The sequence below is a fragment of the Bos grunniens genome, chromosome 29 (genome assembly GCF_055505025.1).
Source record: "Bos grunniens cultivar Pamir isolate PY7600 chromosome 29, Bosgru_T2T1.0, whole genome shotgun sequence".
Lineage (NCBI taxonomy): Eukaryota > Metazoa > Chordata > Mammalia > Artiodactyla > Bovidae > Bos > Bos grunniens.
The window spans coordinates 21,255,063-21,278,498 of record NC_141193.1 but is presented as its reverse complement, the minus strand read 5'-3'; the positions used below and the strand labels follow the sequence as shown (position 1 = coordinate 21,278,498).

The 23,436-nt window shown below is 50.5% G+C and overlaps 1 protein-coding gene and 1 long non-coding RNA gene across 5 annotated transcripts in view; one reads left to right on the top strand and one right to left on the bottom strand.

Annotated features, from left to right (window-relative positions):
- The window catches only part of KIRREL3 (kirre like nephrin family adhesion molecule 3), a 604,223-nt gene that overhangs the window by 95,611 nt on the left and 485,176 nt on the right, over positions 1-23,436 (bottom strand). For all 3 annotated transcript variants that reach the window (XM_086383694.1, XM_086383695.1, XM_086383700.1), the window contains exon 3: positions 2,237-2,386. In XM_086383694.1, coding sequence (XP_086239820.1) covers positions 2,237-2,386 — 150 coding nt within the window. The remainder of the gene's footprint in view (positions 1-2,236; positions 2,387-23,436) is intronic.
- LOC147342229 (uncharacterized) lies at positions 647-4,745 on the top strand. 2 transcript variants are annotated; one of them, XR_015157572.1, is made up of 4 exons: positions 647-845; positions 1,174-1,290; positions 3,577-3,685; positions 4,072-4,745. It is a non-coding gene; the product is annotated as an uncharacterized LOC147342229 (long non-coding RNA). The 2 variants fall into 2 exon arrangements; XR_015157573.1 differs by lacking the exon at positions 3,577-3,685 and having other exon boundaries at positions 4,072-4,421.

Sequence of the window (23,436 nt, the reverse complement as noted above, 5' to 3'; positions counted from 1 at the left end):
ATTTACCTGCCAAGTAAAAAGAGGAAAAGACTTCTTTTTCTTTTTTATAACCCATGGATCATTGTAGATTTATGAGATAATGTCTGAGAAGAATTTGAGCTTCTTAGAAGAAAAATGTTCTATCAATATGAGGGAGTGTATTTATAAATCACTTCCTTCGACCGATTTTTTTCCAGTCTCGGTGGCCAGGAAGACAGTAAGGTCTTCAGTTAGGGATCATTTCTGGTGGACTGAATGGAGCCACATATTTAAAATAGAAGACGGCAGAGCTGCAGCAGACCAAAACCCCACAACCCAGGGCCCAGTAATATTTAGTGCTTGCTGCACTGTTACACTCACTTTCTTATCAGGCAAGCAAACAATGTTTATTAAGCATATAGTTGTCATCACTGTCATGATGCTATTTTGGGACAAGTGATCAAATCCAGAGAAAATATGTTACTAAGAGTTTGAGTTCACTGGTTCTGCAAGGAGAGGGCCAGACTTCTTTCTATCAATGGAGTCAGGTTGGAGAGGAAGCAGACCCCAGTCCATGAGAGCCTGCTGCCCTCCAGCGCTTAGCAAGACCCAGTCTCCGGTCCCAGAAAGTCATTTGTGGAAGTGAATGCCAGAGGGTCAATTATCTGTATGGCGATGACCACCCTAGGAACCATCCGCAGTGACCTGGGGCCTCCTCTTGGCCACTGACCCAACAAGAACCCAGTGTCTGACTGAAGCTGAAAACAACGGACCAGGAACCCAGAGAGCCTTCTTACCCAGCAGTGATGCTGAGCCTGCTCAGAGCCACGTGAAGTGTGAACCCTTCTGGTTCAGGAAGATCGTGTCGTTTCCCCAGTTCCTCTCGGGTAAGGGAGTTCAGAGTCCCTGAAATTGGCTGGTTCCCATAATACTTAAATTTTATGGCAGCACAGTATATTTTGGAGATGTGATTGTGTATTTTATCCATGCTCAGCTGGGCTGTAGCACTCAAACCTCGGGATGCTATTGACCATTGCTATAATGTTTCAATATACATTTCTGGCAAGACATAACTCACATTTTAAAATATTAATTTCCCAACCATCCTGTTCCCAAGTGCACTTCGATTTTTATTTTCTTGCAGCTGTACACCAGGAGAGAGGCAAAGCCACTTCTCAGTTGAATACATATTTTTCTCTCCTTCTCCATCCCCAGACATTCCTTGATGGCAGGGACACTCACATCCCGTGTTCTGCATTGTACAGTTCATGCTAAGCTTAGTAAATGGCTGCATGCTGACCCTCACCAGGGGAGAATTGCAGTGACTGATGGGTGAGTGACCAAGATGATTTCAGTCTTTTTTCTCCCAGGGGAGAGGATGGGTTGGAAAGACATCTGTATGGGCGTAAGGGCTGACATTTACAATCCTTAACAGGTGACAGGGCATGGTGCCAACCAGGCAGCTCAGACACCAGTCGTCAATAGGCACCAGAGCCCACCAGTGCATCTTTGCGGAATACCAGCCTGGGTGGGCTGAACAGGGCCTGGAATTTATTTCAAACACTTGTTTTCTTTTCTCCCCATTGCATGGTGACCTCTAAGCCCTACCAGCTTTCTTTGCATTTTCAATCTACTTGGTTCCCTTTAACGGATAGAAGGGGGCTTCCAAGGTGACTCAGTGCAAAAGAATCTGCCCGCCAATGCAAGAGATGTGGGTGCGACCTCTGTGTTGGGAAGATCCCCTGGAGAAGGAAATGGCACCCACTCCAGTATTCTTGCCTGGAGAATCCTATGGACAGAGGAGCCTGGTGGGCTATAGGCTATGGGGATGGCGCAGGAGTCGGACACGACTTAGCAATTAAAAACACAGCAACAAACAACAATGGACGGAAGAAGGGAAGAACCAGGTTGTGTCTTAAGTGGGGAATACTTTTGGGTTCAAGAAAGACGAAGGCTTTACTTCTGGAAATCTGACTTTACATGAGACGTGTTTGACTTTGGAATGGACCCGACAAGCCAACATTGTGTTAGGTTTAGCTCTGACAGCCAGAATGGAGGGTTTACTTGTAATTCACCACCGGAAGTCAGAGGGGCCCTCAAAGTCCTGTGCATCCTGGACCAGGGCCTGCCTTGCCTGACTCTGCTCATGGAATCTACAATGAAAGCTGAGACTTAATCCCCCCAAATGCCATGAAGATGGGGTTCCCTAGGAGAGTGGGTGGGTGGGTAGGGCAGGGGTGGGTTCCAGGCCTTCCTAGGGAGGCCTGGGGGTACTCACTCGAGAGGTCCCTGCCCACGCCCAGAGCCAAGCCATCCTTGATCCACAGAACGAAGCCATCGTATTCAGGGATGGCGCACAGCAGTGTCACCGGCTGCCCCGACACCACAGCCTGATCCTGGGGCTGCTGGCTGAAGGAGTACACTTGACCTAGGAAGGAAACAAGCACGACGGTCAGTTACTTGCCAGAAGGGTTTCTGCTTGATCTATGCAAGTGGAGAGCAGGCTGGTCCAGGAGACAAGAGCCCCCCAGAGTACCTCCCTTCCCGCTGGGGCCCAGCAGTAGCTTCCTCACCGCCCTCAGCTGCATCGCCTGCTCATAGGAGCTGGCCACAGCTGCAAGCTCCCTGCGCATCAACCCCCAGTGCACTCACGCTGTGGACTCGCCATCCTCCAGCCCCAAACGGGCCATGGGACACCCTATTCCCCTTTCCACCTGACGACACTCCTTGGCACTTACTTCCACAAGGGGGCAGAGACAGGAGACAGACCTCCAGCTGGAAGCACTCTGGGGGTGTGCTTCAAGAGGGCCGTGGACATGGAGGAGAGGGGAGAGCCATGAGTAAACCTGGGAACCCAAGGAATAATATCATCCTTTTAGTGGCTTCCAGGATGGGACTAGGACCAGCACCCCAAGGAGCCAGGCCCTACAGGACAAAAAGAACAGAGCTATTCATGGAGGATTAACTGCAATGCTAGTTAGCTGTTATTACCCACAGGCTCCTAGGAAAGGAGTGACATGCCTGAGGTCACACAGTGGGTCCAGGTGTAGCTCAGGGGCACACAGTGGGTCCGGGTGGAGTTCAGGGCACACAGTGGGTCCAGGTGGAGTACAGGGGCACACAGTGGGCCCGGGTGGAGTACAGGGGCACCCAGTGGGTCCGGGTGGAGTTCAGGGGCACCCAGTGGGTCCGGGTGGAGTACAGGGGCACCCAGTGGGTCCGGGTGGAGTACAGGGGCACACAGTGGGTCCGGGTGGAGTACAGGGGCACACAGTGGGCCCGGGTGGAGTTCAGGGGCACACAGTGGGTCCGGATGGAGTACAGGGGCACACAGTGGGTCCGGGTGGAGTACAGGGGCACACAGTGGGTCCGGGTGGAGTTCAGGGGCACACAGTGGGCCTAGGTGGAGTTCTGGGGCACACAGTGGGCCAGGTGGAGTTCAGGGGCACACAGTGGGTCTGGGTGGAGTACAGGGGCACATTGTGGGCCCCTGGCACATGGCGGGCTCAGGTGTAGTTCTGGGGCACTCAGTGGGTCCAGGTGGAGTGTGGCAGATGACGTGGCTGAGGGAGCAGGTCACTGTCTCCACCCATCCTCCTGTCCCTTTCTTTTCTGCAGCAGACCCTACTCCAGCCTCACTGTCACTTGGAAGCAGACCATCAGTGTGACCCCACCCCTCCCACACACTCCTCCCTGAATCATCTACCTTAGCCAGCTCATGACTAAGGTAAACAGACACACCCACAGTGGGTACAATTCGCCAGGCATTGTTCTGAGATTTAAGAATATCAGCTTGTTGGTATGTTCATCTTCATAACAACCTATGAGGTCGGTGCTATTTTTATCCCCATTTTCCAGATGAGGACATGAGGCCCAAGGAAGGGAAAAATATTAACAGAAGCCTCGCATATTAGTTACTCACAAGTGCCCTGTGTACCTTCCCGTGGCTGTCACGTGCCCACAACACCCGTGTGGAGCCTCATCAACCCCGTGTCACAGGGACTCAGCACACGGAGGCTTGGAGGTTTCTAAATTGTCCAGGGAGGCTCTAGTGGCAGGACCTGGGCTGTGAATCCAAGACTCTGGCTCTAAGGACTGTGTTCTCCTCTACAGCGAGTGGATCTCTATGCCTGGACCTGGAGGGATTGCCGAAGAAGAGGGTGTCTTGTGACCTACGTTTCCTGGGAAGCCACAGCTGAACGGACAACGGGACTTGGGACCTTGATGTCCACTGAGCTCCTGGCCCACAGCGCCATCTGGGCTTCACATGCAGTCCCTCCTGTAACTGACTGATTACCGTTCAGAGCAGAACAGCTCCCATTTTACACCAAAGAAACCCAGATCAGAGAGGCAAAGTAACCTGCCCAAGTTCACACAGCTAATGAATGGGGTTTGATCTGAGGGTCGTGACTTCTAAGTTTGTATTTTTTTCCCACACCCTACTCTGCGGACACAGATACACAGCCGAGGAAAACAGGACCTGGTGGGCAGGCTGTTTCTCCACCGGGAGAGAGTTGGGGTGGCCACAGAGGTCGCGGACACTGTCTGCTGCCCATCCTGGGGACACAGAGCTCCAGACTGGGGCCAAGCTCTCAGCAAGAGATGGCCCTGAGAAGGGAGCCACTGGGGAATGTCCCCGAGGGGCACTGGGGATGGCAGCGGGGGAGAGACAGAGGTCCACATGGCAGAGAGAGTGTGTGGAAGGCAGGAAGGTGGTAGGTTTTCAACTTGCTGAGATCTTGGCTGGGTCTCTGAGGAATCTCATTAAAAATCAAATTGGCCCTGAATTGTGGGAGTAACACTTTTTATTCTGATTTGAGCTTTACAAATTAGATTTCATAGGACATTTTCATCAGCTCTGTGCGGTGGGGTGTTTTTTTTTTTTTTTTTCTTTTTCTGTCTCTTCAAGTTCTCTGTTGTAATTAGACTGCTTCTGGCACCAAAACAAGAGAGAGAGAAGGAGGGAAAAGATGAGAGGAGACAGGGAGGGAAAGAGTGGAGAAGGAGCCAGAGGGTGAGGGGATGGGGAGAAAGGGAGAGAAGGAGTGGAGAGGAAGAGAGAGACAGGGAAGACGGCAGAGATAAGAGGGGGAGGAAGGGGAGAGGGAGGAGCTGGGATGACGGAGAGGCTGCGTGGGCGGCAGACCAGTCCTCTCCCAGGCCCCTTCTCCAAGGCTCTAATGATGATTTCGCAGCACATTCTTTTATCTCAAAACCTTTCTTGCAAGAAGGACAGTGGCAAGACAGCCACCATAGCTGCCAGAGATTGTGTGATCAGAGAGAATTATCAGGTTGTCAACTGGGAGCCAGGGGTGGGGGTGGGGGTTGAGATGAACAAGCCCTCCGCAGCAGAGCCTGAGCCCCAGGACTGCCCGTGAACAGGGGGGCCTGTGGCGGGAGCACCCCCTTGCTTCCTCTTGGTATCGGCGAGGGGATCTGGAAAGCTGGGGTACAGGGGGCATCCCAGGTGGAGGTGTGGGCCAGGGCGAGGGTGAGAAGCTTGAGGATGGCGGGGGTGGCGGTGCCCCAGGGAGAAGGGCTGTCACCATGGAGACCGGGGCTGGAGGGGCTGGGAGGGGAAGGTCCCGGGAAGCCGGTGTGGAGGTGGACACTGAGCGGTCACTACTCCTTGGAGGCTGCCTCAGAGCCAGGAGTTGGGGCAGGGCCGACAGAAGGGAGCCTGAAAGGAAGGAAACAGGAGTGAGCCTCCAGTGGACTAGGGTCCCCTGATCTACTCCAGCAGGCTTCAGAGAGAGCTTTCGGCTCTCATATGTTGTCTGTTTGGATCCCCTCAACTTTTCCACGGAAAGAATGTTTCTGGAGGGAGATTGGTACCCAGGATAGTCTTAACTGCTGCTGCGGCTGCTGCTAAGTTGCTTCAGTCGTGTCCAACTCTGTGCAACCCCATAGACAGAAGCCCACCAGGCTCCCCGACCCCTGGGATTCTCCAGGCAAGAACACTGGAGTGGGTTGCCATTTCCCTCTCCAATGCGTGAAAGTGAAAAGTGAAAGTGAAGTCACTTAGTCATGTCCGACTCTTAGCGACCCCATGGACTGCAGCCTACCAGGCTCCTCTGTCCATGGGATTTTCCAGGCAAGAGTACTGGAGTGGGGTGCCATTGCCTTCTCTGGAATAGTCTCAACAGGCTGCCCCAAAAGACATGGTTTGTAAATTATTTGGGGGGAGGGTGCACTCTGACAATTTGCCTTTTCATCATGTTTATTCTGGCTGTACTGGCTGGCATGTGGAATCTTAGTTCCCCTGACCAGGGATCGAACTTGTAACCCCTGCAGTGGAAGTGTGCTGTCTTAACCACTGGACTGCCAGGGAAGTCCTCAGCAAAATTTTAATTTTTGCGGATTAAATTCAAGCCACTAAGAATGATTTTCTCTTTCAAATCAATGAGACACTTTCTCAAGTAGCACCTAAGCTGGGCGTCACTTCTAAAGGAGATGAAGGTTACAGCGTTGAAGATGGAGAGGATATGAAGGGATGGACCAGTGGGACAGGCCCAGGGGCTTCCCCTTCAGGCTGAGGAGCCCCAGGAGATGTGATGGGCAGACCACGGAGGGAGGTTCTTGTCTGAAGCATCTCCTTACCAGTTCTTTCACTTTCGACTTTCCAGTCCAGAGAGGTGAAAGGCAAATTATCATTTTCTACAACCTCCTGGGAATTATATTGCATAGGTAAGAAGCTCCTAGAGACACTTTGTTTATTCATCACACACTTATTGAGACCCGCCAGGAGGGAGAAATTGCCTTGTCTGGCAAGAAGGGGGTGAATGTGACCTGGTCTGTCCCTCCAGGTGCTCACATCTGTGGCCTCCGCCCCCTTGTCTGGCAGCTCTGATCCAAGCAGAGCGTGTACTGCACCCACCAGGGTCCTGCTCTCACTGTGGGCTCAACCCCCTCTCAGGTTTCTGCCTCAGCTTCCCATCTTGTCCAGTGGCCTTCTCCTGCTGTGGAGCCCGGCAGCTCAGGTGACCTCCCTTCTCAGGCTTTATTTTTATTTAGTTACTTTTTTTTTTAAACTGGCATATAGTTGATTTACAATGTTGTGTTCATTTCGTGTACAGCAAAAGAGATTCCATTATATATTTATATGTGTATACTCGTTTCCAGGTTCTTTTATATTATAGGTTATAACAAGATACTGAATATAGTTCCCTGTGCTATACAGCAGGTCTATTTTATATATATATATATATATATATATATATATATATATATATAAGTTAGGAGTTTGGGATTATATATATATATATACACACACACACACACATATATATATATATTATATATATAATCCCAAACTCCTAATTTATCTCTCACCCACTTTCCCCCTTTGATAACCATAAGTTTGTTTTTTATGTCTGCAATTCTGTTTTATAAATAAGCTCATTTGTATTATTTTTTTAGCTTCCACATATAAGTGATATCATATGATATTTGTCTTTCTCTGTCTGTTCAATCTCTGGGTCAGAAAGATCCCCTGGAGGAGGGCATGGCAACCCACTCCAGTATTCTTGCCTGGAGAATCCCATGGACAGAGGACTCTGGCGGGCTGCAGTCCAAGGGCTCCCAAAGACTTGGACGTGACTGAGCGACTAAGCACAGCATAGTACTTACTATTATACAACTTGTTACTATATTGGAGAAGGAAATGGCAGCCCACTCCAATATTTTTTCCTGGAGAATCCCATGGACAGAGGAGCCTGGAGGGCTACAGTCCATAGGGTCGCAAAGAGTTATTATATATTAATATACAGTTATTATTATATTAATAATGTATTATTATGGTTATATTAATAATTATATTATATAGCTATTTTATATTAATATAATTATATTATTAATTATATATTAACATACAACATTATATACTACATATAGTCTATAATGCTTTATTGACTATGCCAAAGCCTTTGACTGTGTGGATCACAATAAACTGGAAAATTCTGAAAGAGATGGGAATACCAGACCACCTGACCTGCCTCTTGAGAAACCTATATGCAGGTCAGGAAGCAACAGTTAGAACTGGACATGGAACAACAGACTGGTTCCAAATAGGAAAAGGAGTACGTCAAGGCTGTATAATGTCACCCTGCTTATTTAACTTATATGCAGAGTACATCATGAGAAACACTGGGCTGGAAGAAGCACAAGCTGGAATCAAGATTGCCAGGAGAAATATCAATAACCTCAGATATGCAGATGACACCACCCTTATGGCAGAAAGTGAAGAGGAACTAAAAAGCCTCTTGATGAAAGTGAAAGTGGAGAGTGAAAAAGTTGGCTTAAAGCTCAACATTCAGAAAACGAAGATCATGGCATCTGGTCCCATCACTTCCTGGGAAATAGATAGGGAAGCAGTGGAAACATTGTCAGACTTCATTTTTTGGGGCTCCAAAATCACTGCAGATGGTGACTGCAGCCATGAAATTAAAAGACACTTATTCCTTGGAAGGAAAGTTATGACCAACCTAGATAGCATATTCTAAAGCAGAGACATTACTTTGCCAACAAAGGTCCGTCTAGTCAAGGCTATGGTTTTTCCTGTGGTCATGTATGGATGTGAGAGTTGGACTGTGAAGAAGGCTGAGCGCCGAAGAATTGATGCTTTTGAACTGTGGTGTTGGAGAAGACTCTTGAGAGTCCCTTGGACTGCAAGGAGATCCAATCAGTCCATTCTGAAGGTGATCAGCCCTGGGATTTCTTTGGAGGGAATGATGCTGAAGCTGAAACTCCAGTACTTTGGCCACCTCATGCGAAGGTTGACTCACTGGAAAAGACTCTGATGCTGGGAGGGATTGGGGGCAGGAGGAGAAGGGGACGACAGAGGATGAGATGGCTGGATGGCATCACTGACTTGATGGACATGAGTCTGAGTGAACTCTGGGAGTTGGTGATGGACAGGGAGGCCTGGCGTGCTGCGGTTCATGGGGTCGCAAAGAGTCGGACACGACTGAGCGACTGAACTGAACTGATAATCTACAATATTATTACATATAATATAGTATTATACATAACATGTTATATTATTACATATATAATATCACTTATTAGCAACATTATATTAATATAATTAATATTATAGTTATTAATATAACACCATTACTGGGCCTTTCCTGGTGATCCAGTGGTTAAGACCCTGCACTTCAACAGTGGTTAAGACCTGCAAGGGGTACCGGTTCCATCCCCGATCAGGGAGCTAGGATCCCACATGCCTCAGGGCCAAAAAACCAAAACATAAAACAGAAGCAACACTGTAACAAATTCAATAAAGACTTTAAAAATGGTCCACATCAGAAAATCTTTAAAAATATAATACTATTATTATATAAATATTATGTAGCTGCTAAGTCGCTTCAGTCGTGTCCGACTCTGTGCGACCCCACGGACGGCAGCCCACCAGGCTCCCCCGTCCCTGGGATTCTCCAGGCAAGAATACTGGAGTCGGTTGCCATAAGTATTATAAATAGTATTTTTATTCTCATAGAATTAATAAATAGCTGACTTTCATTGAATGAACCACATGAATTAAAAGGTTTACAGGGGTTATTTGAATTCTCTCCATGCCAGTGTTCTTGCCTGGAGAATCCCAGGGACGGGGGAGCCTGGTGGGCTGCTGTCTATGGGGTCGCACAGAGTGGGACACAACTGAAGTGACTTAGCAGCAGCAGCAGTCCTATGGAATGGGTACCCCATGAGACCCAAGGGAAGATGCAGTTGCTTGGAGCCCAGGGCACTGAGTGATGGAGAAGGGGAACCAGGCCAGCAGTCCTGTGTCAGAGCCGCAGCCTGCGGTCCTTTACTAGACAGTCCTCAGCCCCCCAGAGACACACAGACCCGCCTGAGACCCCCTTCCCCTGCCCTTGACTAGAACTGAAAAGTCTCGAGAAACTTCAAAGGAGAGGGCCAGGGAGGAAACCCACGTGGAACTCTCCTGCATTTGAGGGGTTGGGGGGAGGATGGGGTGTGGTCCTGGTGGTGGCCGCAGGCCATCTTTCCTATCCCCCTCCCTGGAGGATGGTCCCATCCCAGGAAGGGAGAGGCCCTCCAGGGTCATTTCAGAGCCCCTGAGGTCACTGTCCCCGGCCCATGTGTCTCCTGGCATGCCTAGGCTGCTGTGACCTGCCCGTGCCAAGACAGCACCTCACCAGCTCTGTGACTTTACCACACTGAGGCGGGGCGGGGAGGGGGAGCCTGTGTCTCCACACTGAGCCCAGAAAGGGCTGTGACCCTCCAAGGTTCACTGAGTCAGGATTAGGGTCTGGCTCTCACAGAACCCCCAGCTCAGCAGGCCAGGGGTGGGAGCGGAGGAGGAAGTCTGAGCAGGTGGGGGCTTTGGGAGCCTTCTCTCCAAACCTCAGGAAGCGGGGGCTGTCGCCGGAGGGAAGGATGAAGAGCAGGGAGGGCTCTGGGGAGCCCCAGGCTTCGAGCCACGTGTGAGTTCCTTGTGCTCTGAGTCCAAGTGGGGATGAAGGCGGGGGCTGTCGAGGCGGGGAGAAAGGATGAGGTGGCGGCAGGTGGTGGCAGGACTCTCAACTCCTCAGCGCCGGGAGGGACAGGTGCAGCTGCTGCCTGGCCCGAGGTGGGGGAGGCACTGGGAGAAGCCCCCGGGGCCCCCTCACCCCTTGTACCAGCCCAGCTCAGAGCCGCCCCTCCCCCAGCCCTGCTGCCCTCTCCTGCAGCCGGCTGCCCCCTGCCCTCTGCTCGCTGCCCAGCATCTCTCATGACTTCTCCAGACTGTTCTCAACACTCCCTTCCACTACCCCCTCACTCCCTCATCTCTACCAGTCCATCAGGCTCCCCAAAGGGGCCGCCCCTCTCAGCCCTGACCACATGGCCCCTCACTGCAGTCTCTGTTTTGGGGACTCGCCGCAGGTCACATTAACACGGAGCAAGCCATCACCATCTGGCTCTGGGAGGTCCCCACTGTCTTCCAGCAGAACATTTAAAATGCTGAAGACTCCATGACTGCCTATGAGCTCACACACCTCTGGCCCCTGATCCGAGGTCACCTCTCAATTCCCAACTACCTCCTGGGGAGGGGGAGAGGCACTCTGCTGGCTGAGGTTGGGAGGACCAACCCACCAAGAGTGATGTCTTTACATCAGTGTTCCGGGGACCTGGCTACCTCAGGGTGTGCGTGTGTGTGCGTGCACAAGTGTGTATGTGCACGTGTGTGCATGTGTGTGTGTGCATGTATGTTGGTGGGGTTGAGTCGGTTGGCTTCCAGGCCCCACCTGTTCTCTAGCCAGACCTTTTCTGCTTCTATTCCTTGTCAACCACTCACAATTTTGCTCAAATAAACACTTCTTACTCTTTTAGAATATTTGAAAGCCTCTGGTTTAGAATTTTGGGGGGTGGAATTTTTCCTGGGACTGAAATACAGGCTGAGAAGGCCAAGGCTTCTCTCTGCTGTCAGGGTTGCTGTGGGTCTGGACAGTCTTTAAGGTCCCAGGGGCTCCCGGCGCTGTTGCCTCCCTCTGACTCTGTGTGTGTGTGGCGAGGGGGCAGGGAACAGGTGGGAAGAGGGCCCCGTGGCCCTGTGCCCATGGTGCCCGGGGTCCTCCATGCCAGACTCTGAGGAGGGTGCTCACCCAACCCTGCCAGCCATAACTCTCAGCCCTGACCTTCTGGGGACAAACTGGCATGCCGGTGTCCTAAGTCTGTTGCTATGCCTACAGGCACACGTGTTTGTGTCTCTCCCCAGTCACCGATCTGGTGGTCAGGTGGTCCCACGGTGGTGTGAGAGGCAGCCCTCTGTGGGGGTCAGTGTGGACTAGTTCAGAGAGCAGGGGTGTGGGGTTAGCTAGTGTAACAGGAGAGACAGGCTCAGAGCCAACTGCACTGGAGCCTGATGTGCGGAGCAGGGGGGCTGATGTCCGCATGTGCCCTGGTATCCCCTGGCTCTGTTGTGCTCAGAGGTCAGGTAGGAGGTGGTCAGGAGATGGTGTGGGATGTGCGCACCCTCCTCTTCCCCTCTCTCTGGGTGACTTATTTTTGTAGTTTTCATCACTATTTGTGAGCCTTTCCTGAGCCTGGGACTGTTAAAGCTGGAGCCACAAGGGGGTCCCAGAGCTGGGAAAGGAGGCTTTGCAAGCCTGAAACTGGACCGATTAGAACCTGCTTCTTCCCATGAGTCACGCAGATGAGAGATGTGAACATCTGAGCCTCCTGCAGCCCTGCCTTTGCCGGCTTCAGTCTCCTGGAGCTGCCTGCCCAGCCACGCAGAAAAGGCTCAGATGTCACCGTCTGCTCTGTTATTAGTGACCAACTGGGGAAGGTTGAAGAATACTTGTGCCGGGGCTATTTGTCGCCAGCTTTCTCTCAGCCCAGAGCACGCAAATTGCCTCTTATGAGATTAAGGGAAGTTGCCCTGGTTCTGAGAAGCAGGGGATGGAAGAAGGGAAGGGGAGGCAGGAGCCAGCTCAGCGCGCAGCTGTGGGGTGGGAAGGGACCAGGGCAGGATGGCTCCGGTCGTGCCTGGAAGCCTGAGCCTTGACTTCTGCAGCTCTCTGGGGGCTCAGCACACGCCCAGCTCCTAATGCAGTAGAATGAGCTTTGGGAAATTTCTGGAACATCCTATTGTGACCCACTTGGGGCTTATGGGGTTATGTTATACCCCCCTAATAATAAAACTGGTTGATGCGGGGTGTAACGGTCCCGTGATGTGCCATGCGCCACAGGCAGGGGACGGTCCCACCCCAACAACCTCCAAGACCCCTGGCCAGGTGTGGGGATGCTGATGAGGGACTGAGGTATCTTCCAGGACAAAGAGCTTAGTGTCTGGAGGAGACAAATCTATGCACAGGAACTAAAATAAGAAGTGCCCCAGGACTTCCCTGGCGGTCCAGTGGTTAAGAATCTGCACTTCCATTGCAGGGGGCACAGGTTCAATTGCTGATCAGGGAACTGAGATCCCACGTGGCGCAAGGTGCAGACAAAAATAAATAAATAAATAAAACCCTTAAAGTACAAAGTGCCCCAAATGAGGTATAAAAGCCCAAAGGATGTAACAAAGCGGAAACAGACTCAAAGATACAGAGAACAGGCTAGTGATTACCAGTAGGTGCAGGAAGAGGGGAGGGAGCAGGGAGGGGTAGTGCACTGAGAGGTACAAATGACTGTAGAAAATAAATAAGCCACAAGGATATATTCTACAATACAGGCTATGTAACTAATATTTTGATAACTACAAATGGAGTATAACCTTTGAAAATTGTGAATCACTATGCTGTACACCTGAAATTTATATAATAATAAAGAAAGTCTCAAGGAAGAAAGATCTTTCCTTTTGGGGAAAAGAGTCACAGAAGGACTGGCCTTTTTTTTTTTTTAATACGTATTTATTTATTTGGCTCTTTGTTACAGCATGCACCCTTACTGGCATGTGGGATCTTAGTTCTCTGACTAGGGATCAAAACTGCGTCCCCTGCAATGGAAGGTAGATTCTTAACCACTGGACCACCAGGGATCCCAGGGCTGGCTGTAGAAATAGCCTGGAAGGGTAAGAAGGTGAGGGCAAGCAGGGAATGTTTCCTGGGACGTGGATGGCGTAGGTAAAGTTCAGGGAATAACAGGATGGATGCTACAAGGTCCAGCCTGGATCTCTGGCTCTGTCGCCACAGCTGTGCACCCCTGGGGAAACTTCCTAGTCACTCCGAACCTTAGTTTCCCCGTAGGATGGAAACCATGCTCGTCAGGTTGTCTGTGAGAATGAACAGGACACTTGAGGAAACCCCCTCACTGTGAGCCTGTGTAGGATGCCCAACAGAACACAGTAGGTTCAGCTGCACAGGCCCTCGAATGCACACTAAGAAGTTTTCACCGATAAGAAACCATCCCTGGTGTTGACCCACAGGCTCAGATCTGAGTTTGAGAAAGATCACGGTGGCAGCAGGGAGGCAGATGGATAAAGGAGAAGAATCCGAAGGCAGGAAGACTGATCTGAAGGATTCTGCTCATAAGGGATCAGGCTAAAGCTGAAAATGGATTTAGGAGCTACTGGAGGTAGCACTGAGCTAGCAAGCTATTGAGTTTGATGGGAGATGAGGAGCACAGAGGCATAAAGGTCCCCCCTCTCCCTGGGCTGCAGGACGGGGTGAATGGGTAACTGGGGGAGCCACTTCTGTCTCAGGGAAAGAAGCAGGTTGCAGGGCTAGTGAATTCAGTTGTAAATATGTTGATGGAGAGGGGTGCAGAATCGCTCAGGAGAAGATACCCTGGATGTAGTAGGTCTGGAGGAAGAAGGTGGGATTCACCTGCACTTAACTGAGCATCACTACGGCTCAGGCAGTGGGAGGTGTTTTCACTACATGTCCTCTCATTGGGTATTGACCTGAGAACTCATCTGCTAATCTGGAAGGTTATAGGCATTGATGTGACTGTCTAAGAGGGACACGGCTGCTCCAGGCTGGGAGTATTGGTGGCAACTGCCTTGGGTAGCACGTCTAACTCCTGTCAAAGTTCGCACAGGCTTCGAACCCTGTTGGGTTGGAAAGAAGTCAATCTTCTTTTGGACCAGGATTGGAAATACAGAGAAGCCAGAAGGACAGACAGGGGTGGAAGACAGACTTCCCTCCATTGTCTGTTTCTCCTGGACCTCTGCTGGGAGAGAGAGGGGCTGGGACACACTTTCAACCTCCACACTGCTGTCTGCAGCTGTTGTAGCCTTGATTCTGAAACACGGCTGAAGAGAAGCTTGCCAGTATCATGAACGTTCCAGAAACTGTGCTGGACTTTTATGGGGGCTTATATGGGAGAGGCTGACTGTTCTTTCCAGGGCTGGGTGAGGGGTACAAGTTCCTAGCTCTCCCACTTTGTTCCTGGCCTGAGCTGGGGCGGCCAGGCAGCCTGTGATTCTCCCAGCCTCTCTCGACTCTCCCCAGGACACGCAGCCCGCCAAGGTTATCCTGGACAGCATGGGGCTCTAATGAAAAACAATGGGGCTGGCCGAGGCAGGGTGACTCCAAAGGCACTATAAATCCTTCGCCTCTTGATTATCAGCCTGTGGCCCCAGTTCCAGCCTGCGCTGAGCTCATTAGTGGCTGGGAGAGGATCCTCCATCCATTCAGTCAAGTTCTGGATGCCAAGAACACACTGATAAGGGCTGCCGGAAACACTGGCGCGGGCGTGCCTGTGAAGGAGCCCATCCACCCCGCCTGCCGGATGTCTGACCAGGACGGGAAAGAACAGTGTGGGCTTCGGCGGTGGCCATGGGGGTCGGTGGAAACGGGAGACCATCGGGCAGCCCATGAAGGCTGGGACCCTGCATGTCCTCCCAGCAGGAGGGCCCTGCTGCTGGCTGGCCAGGGGCCTGGGCTAAGCCCCGCGTCTCCCTCTGTGTCTTGGGGTGCTGTGTCTTCGGGACTGGAATGTGTGCTCCCTGAACCATTTGGGGGGCAGGGTAGGGAGCAGCATGAGACAGAGAAAGCTCATCTGAAGAGCAGCGATGGGCTGTCATTAACCCGAGAGGCAGCTTTTGGCATCGGTTACAGGCGCACAGAATTTCCACATACCCTCTTAGAGCACAGCAGCTTGGGAACCACTGGGATGGGCTGGAGGCGGGGCCGTGGACCATGGACCCCACGATGTCCCAGGAGCCTTGTTCCCTTTTATAAGAGATGCTGTCTGGACACAGGAAGCTGTGTCCTGACCCTGAGCACCCAGGCCCAGAAGGAACCCACGTGGTGCTGCTTCTGCTGCCTCTTAGCTGTGTGCCCTTGAGCCTGACCCTTCCCACCTCCAAGACTCAGCTCCCATCTGTAAATGCAGGGTTCAGACTGAAGTCAATTCCTCAGGTGCTCTCTTTTAGCCCCGATGTTCAGTGTTGTGATTTATTCAATGTATTAAAAAATTTTTTTAAATTTATTTGTTTGGCCACGCCACACGGCATGTGGGATCTCAGTTCCCCGGCCAGGGATTGATAGCAGGAGAGGTTAAGGCTGAAAAGAAAAAAAAATACAAGGCACAAAGAAAAAAAGCAAATCTCCCAAGCCAATTTGGTTTGTTTGGGGAAGATCTATGTCCTAACGATCTTTTTTTTTTTTTTTTTAAAAAAAACAAGGGTTCATATTACTTGCATCAGTCCCGTATATGTCTCTTTCTGACTTACTTTACTTAGTATGACAGTCTCTAGCTGCATCCATATTGCTGCAAATGCATGGTTTTGTGCTTTTTTAATGACTGAGTAATATTCTAGTGTATATATGTACCGCATCTTCTTATTCATTCATCTGTTGGTGGACATTTAGTTCGCTTCCATGTCTTGGCTATTGTAAGTAGTGCTGCTGTGAATATAGGGGTGCGTGTATCTTTTTGAATTATGGTTTTGTGCAGGACTGGGATCGCTGGATCATATGGTAATTCTCTTTTTAGTTTTCTGAGGAACCTCCATACTGTTCTCCATAGTGGTTGCACCAACTTGAATCCCTACCAACAATGTCGGAGGGTTCCCTTTATTCCACACCCTCTCCAGCCTTTGTTATGGGTAGATTTTTTAATGATGCCCATTCTGACTGGTGTGGGGTGGTATCTCATTGCGGTTTTGACAATCCATTCTTAAAGATCTTGTGAACAGAGAGAAGCAAGTGTGTGAATAATCCAAAATGATGGACATTTCAAAACGATGAATAATCCAAGGTAATAACATTTATTTTCAACATCGGAATGCATTTTGGTATTCATGTTTGGATATGGATGTGTTTGATGTTCTGGGAATGTTTAACACTTAAAAAAAGCCACAAAAGAACCCAATGATGACGCTCCCTCTGGCCTCTTGCTCAGCTGGGTGGAGAACATCACCCTTCGGACTGATCCACTCACCCTCCCCAGCCTGCTGTCGCTGTGGCTCACACTTTCTCCAGAAGAGGATGCAGATCTTAGCTAATTTTGCCTTTAAAGGACTTTCATTCCCTTTGGGCCTCATACAAATAAGAAAAAAATAAGAAGCTGTGAAATGTTAACAGAGGACTTCATTAAGTAGTCTTGGTGATAGCATTTGCCAGGAATGGGGACAATTTGCTAGCAGACAATTGAGAGCTGACTATATATGCGTCCTAATTAAAATCGTAATTCTTCTTCTCCTCGCGCTGGGATTCTGGGTCCTGTCTTCTGGCTGCTCTAAGATATTAACCACAGCTAAAGTCTCGCATGTGCTTTACACATCACAAAGCTCTTCACATACCTTATTTTACTTAATCCACCCTCCTGACACTCTTTCGAGAAGGTTCTATCATCACCGTGACGTAGACACTTGAATGCCAAGGTTTAAAGCCATGACCAGCCAAGGTCCCACTGCTAGAGTGTGCCCATGCCAGCCCTTTTCGGCGTCACCTGACCTCTCCCATCACCACCTAACCATGGCCCTGGTGGGGGCTCAGAGTATTTACATCAAACACTGAGAAGGCAGCAGCAAAGAAAACAAAATAAAGTTAAATTTTGTCACTGCCCCTTATCTTTGTTTTGAATGTTTGAAATGGAGATGTTGGTAAAGGAGAGATGCTGGAGGCACTTTGAGAGGAAGGTGTGTGTGTGTTAACAGGAGTGCCAGATGGGCTGAGGCTGGGTCACTGAGCCCAGGCATCGAGGAGGTGAGCTGGTGGCAGGAAGGATGGGACTGGCAGATGCAGAGCTCCCTGGAAGCAGTAGCCTCAAATCCAGGTGAGCTATTTTCATGGCAACCATTTCGAGGAATAGAGAGAATCCCTTCCACTTTATGGATTAGGAAATGGAAGCTCAGAGAGGTTAAGAAACCCACCCAAGGTCACAGCGTGTGCTGGAGGCTGGTGTTTGAACCATCTGACTCCAGTTCTGGACTTCAGTTGACAGTCTCCGGTAAGCGTAGACCGTGATTGAGCTATATAGTTTCCTCTTCAGAAAGCAGAGGCTGACAACTGCTTTTCCCAGCTGTGCTCGCAAAATACACAGGAAGCTGATGGGACACCTGCTTCTTAGTGCTGGACACAAGCCCCATCTCACCTGCAGATCACAATCAACCAGAGACACCTCTGATTATCCCGGGCACTTCTGGGCCTGAGATCACCTCCGTAAACAACCATTTAGGGCAAAAGTCGTCCACAGCCAGGCAGAGGAACCCCCGCCCGGCCCTGCTGCCTCCTTGCTCAGAAGCCTTTTACAAAGGCGGACTCCCTGGAATGGCTTTCTCAGCTCAGTCTGGGGCTGTGAGAAAAATGACTTCCATTTCCTGCACGGCTGGAGCCTTGGGCCTTTGCCACAGCCACTGTGATGGGGAGCATCTCCTCTGCTGTAAAGGCAACCCGAGGAGGACCAGCTGGTACCCAGTCATGCCCTTCCACTGGGCATGGGATGGGGGACCGTGAATGGGAGTCTTCATGGGAGCTGAGGCCTCATTCCTGTCTGACCCCCCATCCCCATCCTGGGACATCTCGGTTTCCAGTCTGGAGTGCCAACAGAGGTCCTGACGGCTCCTCTAATAGGAAAGTTACTCTTGGCTTCACTGGAGGGGACAGAGCAGCTTTCAAGCCTCCTCCATGAAACGCAACAATATCTGGTACCACTCGGCGTCTCGGGGAGAGAATTCATGTCCATAATTAGTTACTGTATATCACCGTTAGTACTCTGCTCAGGATTTACTGGGCAAACACCATTTAACTGCACAATAACTACAGTCCTTGTTGCTTATTGGGTAATTTACTAAGGCTGGGAGGATGGGGCGGGAGGGACTCTGAATAGGAGGTATTGTAACCCCTTGAATCAAACTTTATGAGTTTGGGTTTGGCAGGGAGGAGGCAGCTGGTAGCCAGCTCTCGTTGCTTTGTTTTGCAGAGTTGGCTGGCAGACTGCTTCCTTCCCTTTCTTTATTGCAGGAGAGGTCTGGGGACTCAGATCTGGGGCTGCCCAGGGCTGCCTGGGGCTACAGAAGGCTTCTGGTAGAGAGGGTCTTTGGATGAAGACAAAGAAACTCAGCAGGAAGCCAGCAGCAGGAACCAGGCTTGGTGTCCTAGGGGCTCCATCCTGTCCTTCCATTTATCCCCTCTATCAGGCCTCTTTCTGTATCTGGGCCAGTGGGTGGGTGGGTGGGTGGGGGGTACAGGGAACTGCCCTTGGCTGGCAGCATCGTGATAATCTGAAACCCTCTCCTCTCTCACAAGTGCCATGTTGTTGGGGAGAAGCCATTCCTGGACGCCTCCCAGCCTCAATCTGCTTGAGCAAAGTCTGTCTTTGTTTGGCCCTAAACTCCCCTAACCTATTTAGACCACAGAGAAGGGGAAGAGACACAATAATGAAAAACGCAACGTGCAACATTGCCTTACGCAATCTAATAAATTACTCGATACCCGGCTGCCAGCTCAAACTAAGCCCAATATTGCCTGCAGTAATTATTTGGATCAAATGCAGTTTATCTGCTTCATATTTGTGCTTCTGTGCTCAGTGGTAACTTATAAATGTCATTGTGGTGTTTATTCGTTATAATGAAACTTAATGGCATCAGAGGCCCGGAGAAGAGCTGGTGGGGCGGCAGGTTTAAAACAGTCTCTTCCATCTCTGAAGAAGGGATGAGCCAAGATAACATGGAACTGCCCTACAGGGAAGAGGTCTGTAGGGATGGTAGAGTCCTCATGCTGCGGGATGGATGGAAAGAGCCCGGAGCCTCCTCTAGAGGCGTCCATTAGGAGGTGGAGAAGACTTCCCTGGGTTTAACCCTGGCACTGCCCCCATCTGTCCTTGCTTCATCTTCTGAGGACATTTAAGTGGGGATGGTATTCAGTCTTTACACCACTTGATGGCTGGCCAGATAAGAGATGGAGGCTGTCCAGGGTCTTGGGAGGCAACAGTCTTGATGGATAGGGACAGAAATTAGAACCTCAAGGGCAGACTGTACAACCTCTTATAGGAGGTTTGGAAGAAGGCAGTGGGGGCCACGTAGAGGGAGCACAAGGCATGAAGAGAATAAGGAGGAGCTGGCGGGGTCGAGGGAGCGTGCCCACCAGCTCTGCATAAGTACAGACAAAGATGTGCCATCGGCGTAGAATGAAGGGTCTTGGCTTCATACACACCTGGACTCTACCATCGACTAGCTGCATGGCTTTGGGCAAGTGATTTATCTTTCCTGAGTTTTATTTTCTCCTGTGGAAAATGGGAGTAATGACAGACACCTCTCAGAATTGCAGTGATGATTATACGAGGTGGTGCGTATGAAGCGATGGACGCAGCATTTGGCGCTCTGTGGCCGTGGCAGTGCCTGGCACGCAGTGGGTGCTCCATGGTGGTCTGCTGCATGAAGACATGAATAGGACACTTCCCACCTGTGTGCATGGCAAAGCCGTCTTCCCAACAACAGGGCTTGGACTGGAACCTTGCAGCCAGGCAAGGCTGAGCTTATCATGCCTTTTTACAGGGTGGAAGCAGAGGCCCAGGGTGGTGACAGTCATTCGCCCAAGGCTACCCAGCTGGCGTATGGAGTGGGCACCGGCTCTCCTGCCTCCCAGGACAGGGGTCCCTTGGCCAGTATGTGCTGGACAGCTCCCCATCTGAGCGGAGGCCTGAGCTCTTCCTCCCGACTGGCTGCCCTGCTCCTTGGGGTCAGTCATGGGCTTGGAGCTGTGCGGACATCCCAGCTGAACGTGGCGGCAGAGGCAGGCGGGGGTCTCTCTGTCCATTTCCTCTTAATACTACCTTTGGTGTTCATTCATGAAATATTCATCCTGTCCCCTCAGTGAGAAGCTCATACAAGGCTCCCAACATCATAAATATGGATGAAAATGATTAGTCATTGTTATTTCTCCCACAAGCCAGTCCCCTCCCGCGGTACATCTCCTGTTTTGGTCTGAGCACAAGTGGGACTGAATTGAGGGTGTTAACCTAGAACACTTATAATAGTGCCTTGTGTTTTACGGTTCATCGTGCAAAGCACCACACAACCATTGTGTGTGTTTTATCACGGCAACAAATTCATGGAGCAAAGAGGGTGAGTTTACCCATTTTGCAGATGGGAAAACATAGGTCAAGAGAGATCAAGGTCAAAATAAAGGTCACATGACTAATCAGGAGCCAAACCTGTTACTGAAAAAACACTAGTAATAACTATTATTTTTGGACTCCTAATGAAATATTCTCTGGGAAACTGAGTGTTTCTCTGGGAACTGAGTGTTCACATAAAACTTTGTTTTATGTGAATAAACCATAGCACCATCTTTCGTGTAAAGAAATAATAGCATCATTTACTTCATGGTTTGTAAAGAGTTTTCATTCCTGTTTTTTTACTGGGCCTCATGAAGTGAAAGTGAAAGTTAGTCTCACAGTGCTGTCCGATTCTTTGAGATCCCATGCACTGTTGCCCGCCAGGCTCCTTTGTCCATGGAATTTTTTAGGCTAGACTACTGGAGTGGGTTGCCATTTCCTTCTCCAGGGGATATTCCCACCCAGGGATCAAACCAGGTCTCCTGCGTTACAGGCAGATTCTTTACAAACTGAGCCACTAGGGAAGCCCAGTGGTCCTCATGCTGCTGCTGCTGCTGCTAAGTCGCTTCAGTCGTGTCCGACTCTGTGCAACCCCATAGACAGCAGCCCACCAGGCTTAATTTATTCTCATTTGACAAAGCTCACACAATGAGTCAGTGGCAGAGCTGGCCTTAAACCATTATGACCCAAAGTGGATTCCAAGAAATCCTAGTCCTAAAACATGCTCTATGGAAAATATTTTGTGGTCAAGTAAGTTTGGGGAACTCTGAGAACCATATCCCCCTTTGGGGGATTCTCCACACCCTTTGGCCACTTAACAGCTCTAGGAGTTTTTGTAGGAGAGACTTGTTTAGTTAGGGTTCACCCAGCTTCTCTCCACCTTATTTGACCCTGCATCCTCTATTTCACAGAACACCTATTAACGTGCGACAGAAATGCTGCTCCAGAGAAGTGTGTCTGTATGATCCCTCTTTGGCCGTATTTTCTGAGGCAATGAGTTTGGAGCAGGGCTGGGAGGGCAGGGCAGGGAGGTGAGGACGGGGTAGAAAGAACACTTGTAGGGCCCACTGGAACTGAAGCCTTCCCCCAACCCTTCCGTCTGTTTCTTCTCTTTCCTGTACTCCTAGGACTGTGAGTTCCAGATAATTCACTCAAGTGGGTATCGGCAGTCCAGCTTACATCTGGGGTGGGATCAGAGGGGCTACCTGACTGCCTGAATGGGGGCCCATGGACAGCACAATGTGGGGAGATATGAGAGAGGGCAGTCTATGGCCATGAGAGAGATCCACATGGATATATACATGTATAGCAGGCTCTTGGTCATGTCTGCCCTTGATGGTGATGGAGCTCCCTGAGGCAGAGTGGGAGTAAGAAGTCCAGGGTTTGGAACTTATGGTTGCTGGGGGGAAGGATGGGGGTAAGGGATGGTTAGGGATTTGGGGATGGACATGTACACTCTGCTATATTTAAATTGGATAACCAAGGTCCTACTGTAGAGCACAGGGGGCTCTGCTCAAAGTTACCTGGCAGCCTGGATGGGCCGGGAGTTTGGGGGGGCGGTGAATGGATACGTGTACATGTATGGCTGAGTCCCTTTGCTGTCCACTTGAAAATATCACAACATTGTTTGCTAATTGGCTATGCCTGCTAAGTCACCGTAGTCATGTCCAACTCTTTGAGACCCTATGGTCTGTAGCCTGCTAGGCTCCTCTGTCCATGGGATTCTCCAGGCAAGAATACCAGAGTAGGTTGCCATGCCCTCCTCCAGAGGATCTTCCTGACCCAGGGATCAAATCCATGTCTCTTATGTCTTCTGCACTGGCAGGAGGGTTCTTTACTCCAATACAAAATAAAAAGTTAAAAAAAGAAAACACAACACAAAAACTAAAAAAAAAACCAGGGTTTGAACCTTAGCTGCGTGTTTTTGGTAGATAACTAATCTCTCTGAGCCTCGCTAACTTCATCTTCACAATGGAGGAAACACCGCCTACCCTGTGACGGCATGAAAACTAAACGGTGTGTGTCCTAGGCGCCTCCCGAGCACCAGAACTTGCAGGCTAGCTCCCTCTCACCTCTCCCACTCTCCCCAAGTTCCCCCAGTATCCAGAACAAATGGCTTCTCCCACCTCTAAGCTGCAAGAGCATCTCACCTGCCCACCCCTCCAGCTCTCCCATCACCCTGCCTTCTGCTGGTTCACTGAAAGCCTGTCTCCCCACTGGACGCAAAACTCCCTGGGGGCTGCAGTCATCTCTACCGATGCCCCGCCTGTCTCCCTCAGGCCAGCTCCCAACCGCCAGCACCCACCACCCTTCTCCTGAGGTCTTTCTCTCCATCTGCAAAGGCCACTACTGACCAGACTGCTGTATAGACACCCCAATCTTTGGGTGGCCTGACCGTGAGGCGTGGCTTCTGCAGCACTTCCCAGAGCCTCCCACTGGGATGAGGCTTCCACTGTCCCCCCCATTTAGGGCCCGATAGTACCCCCAGCGTGGGGCACCTTCCCTTTCTCATGTCAACTCCCTATC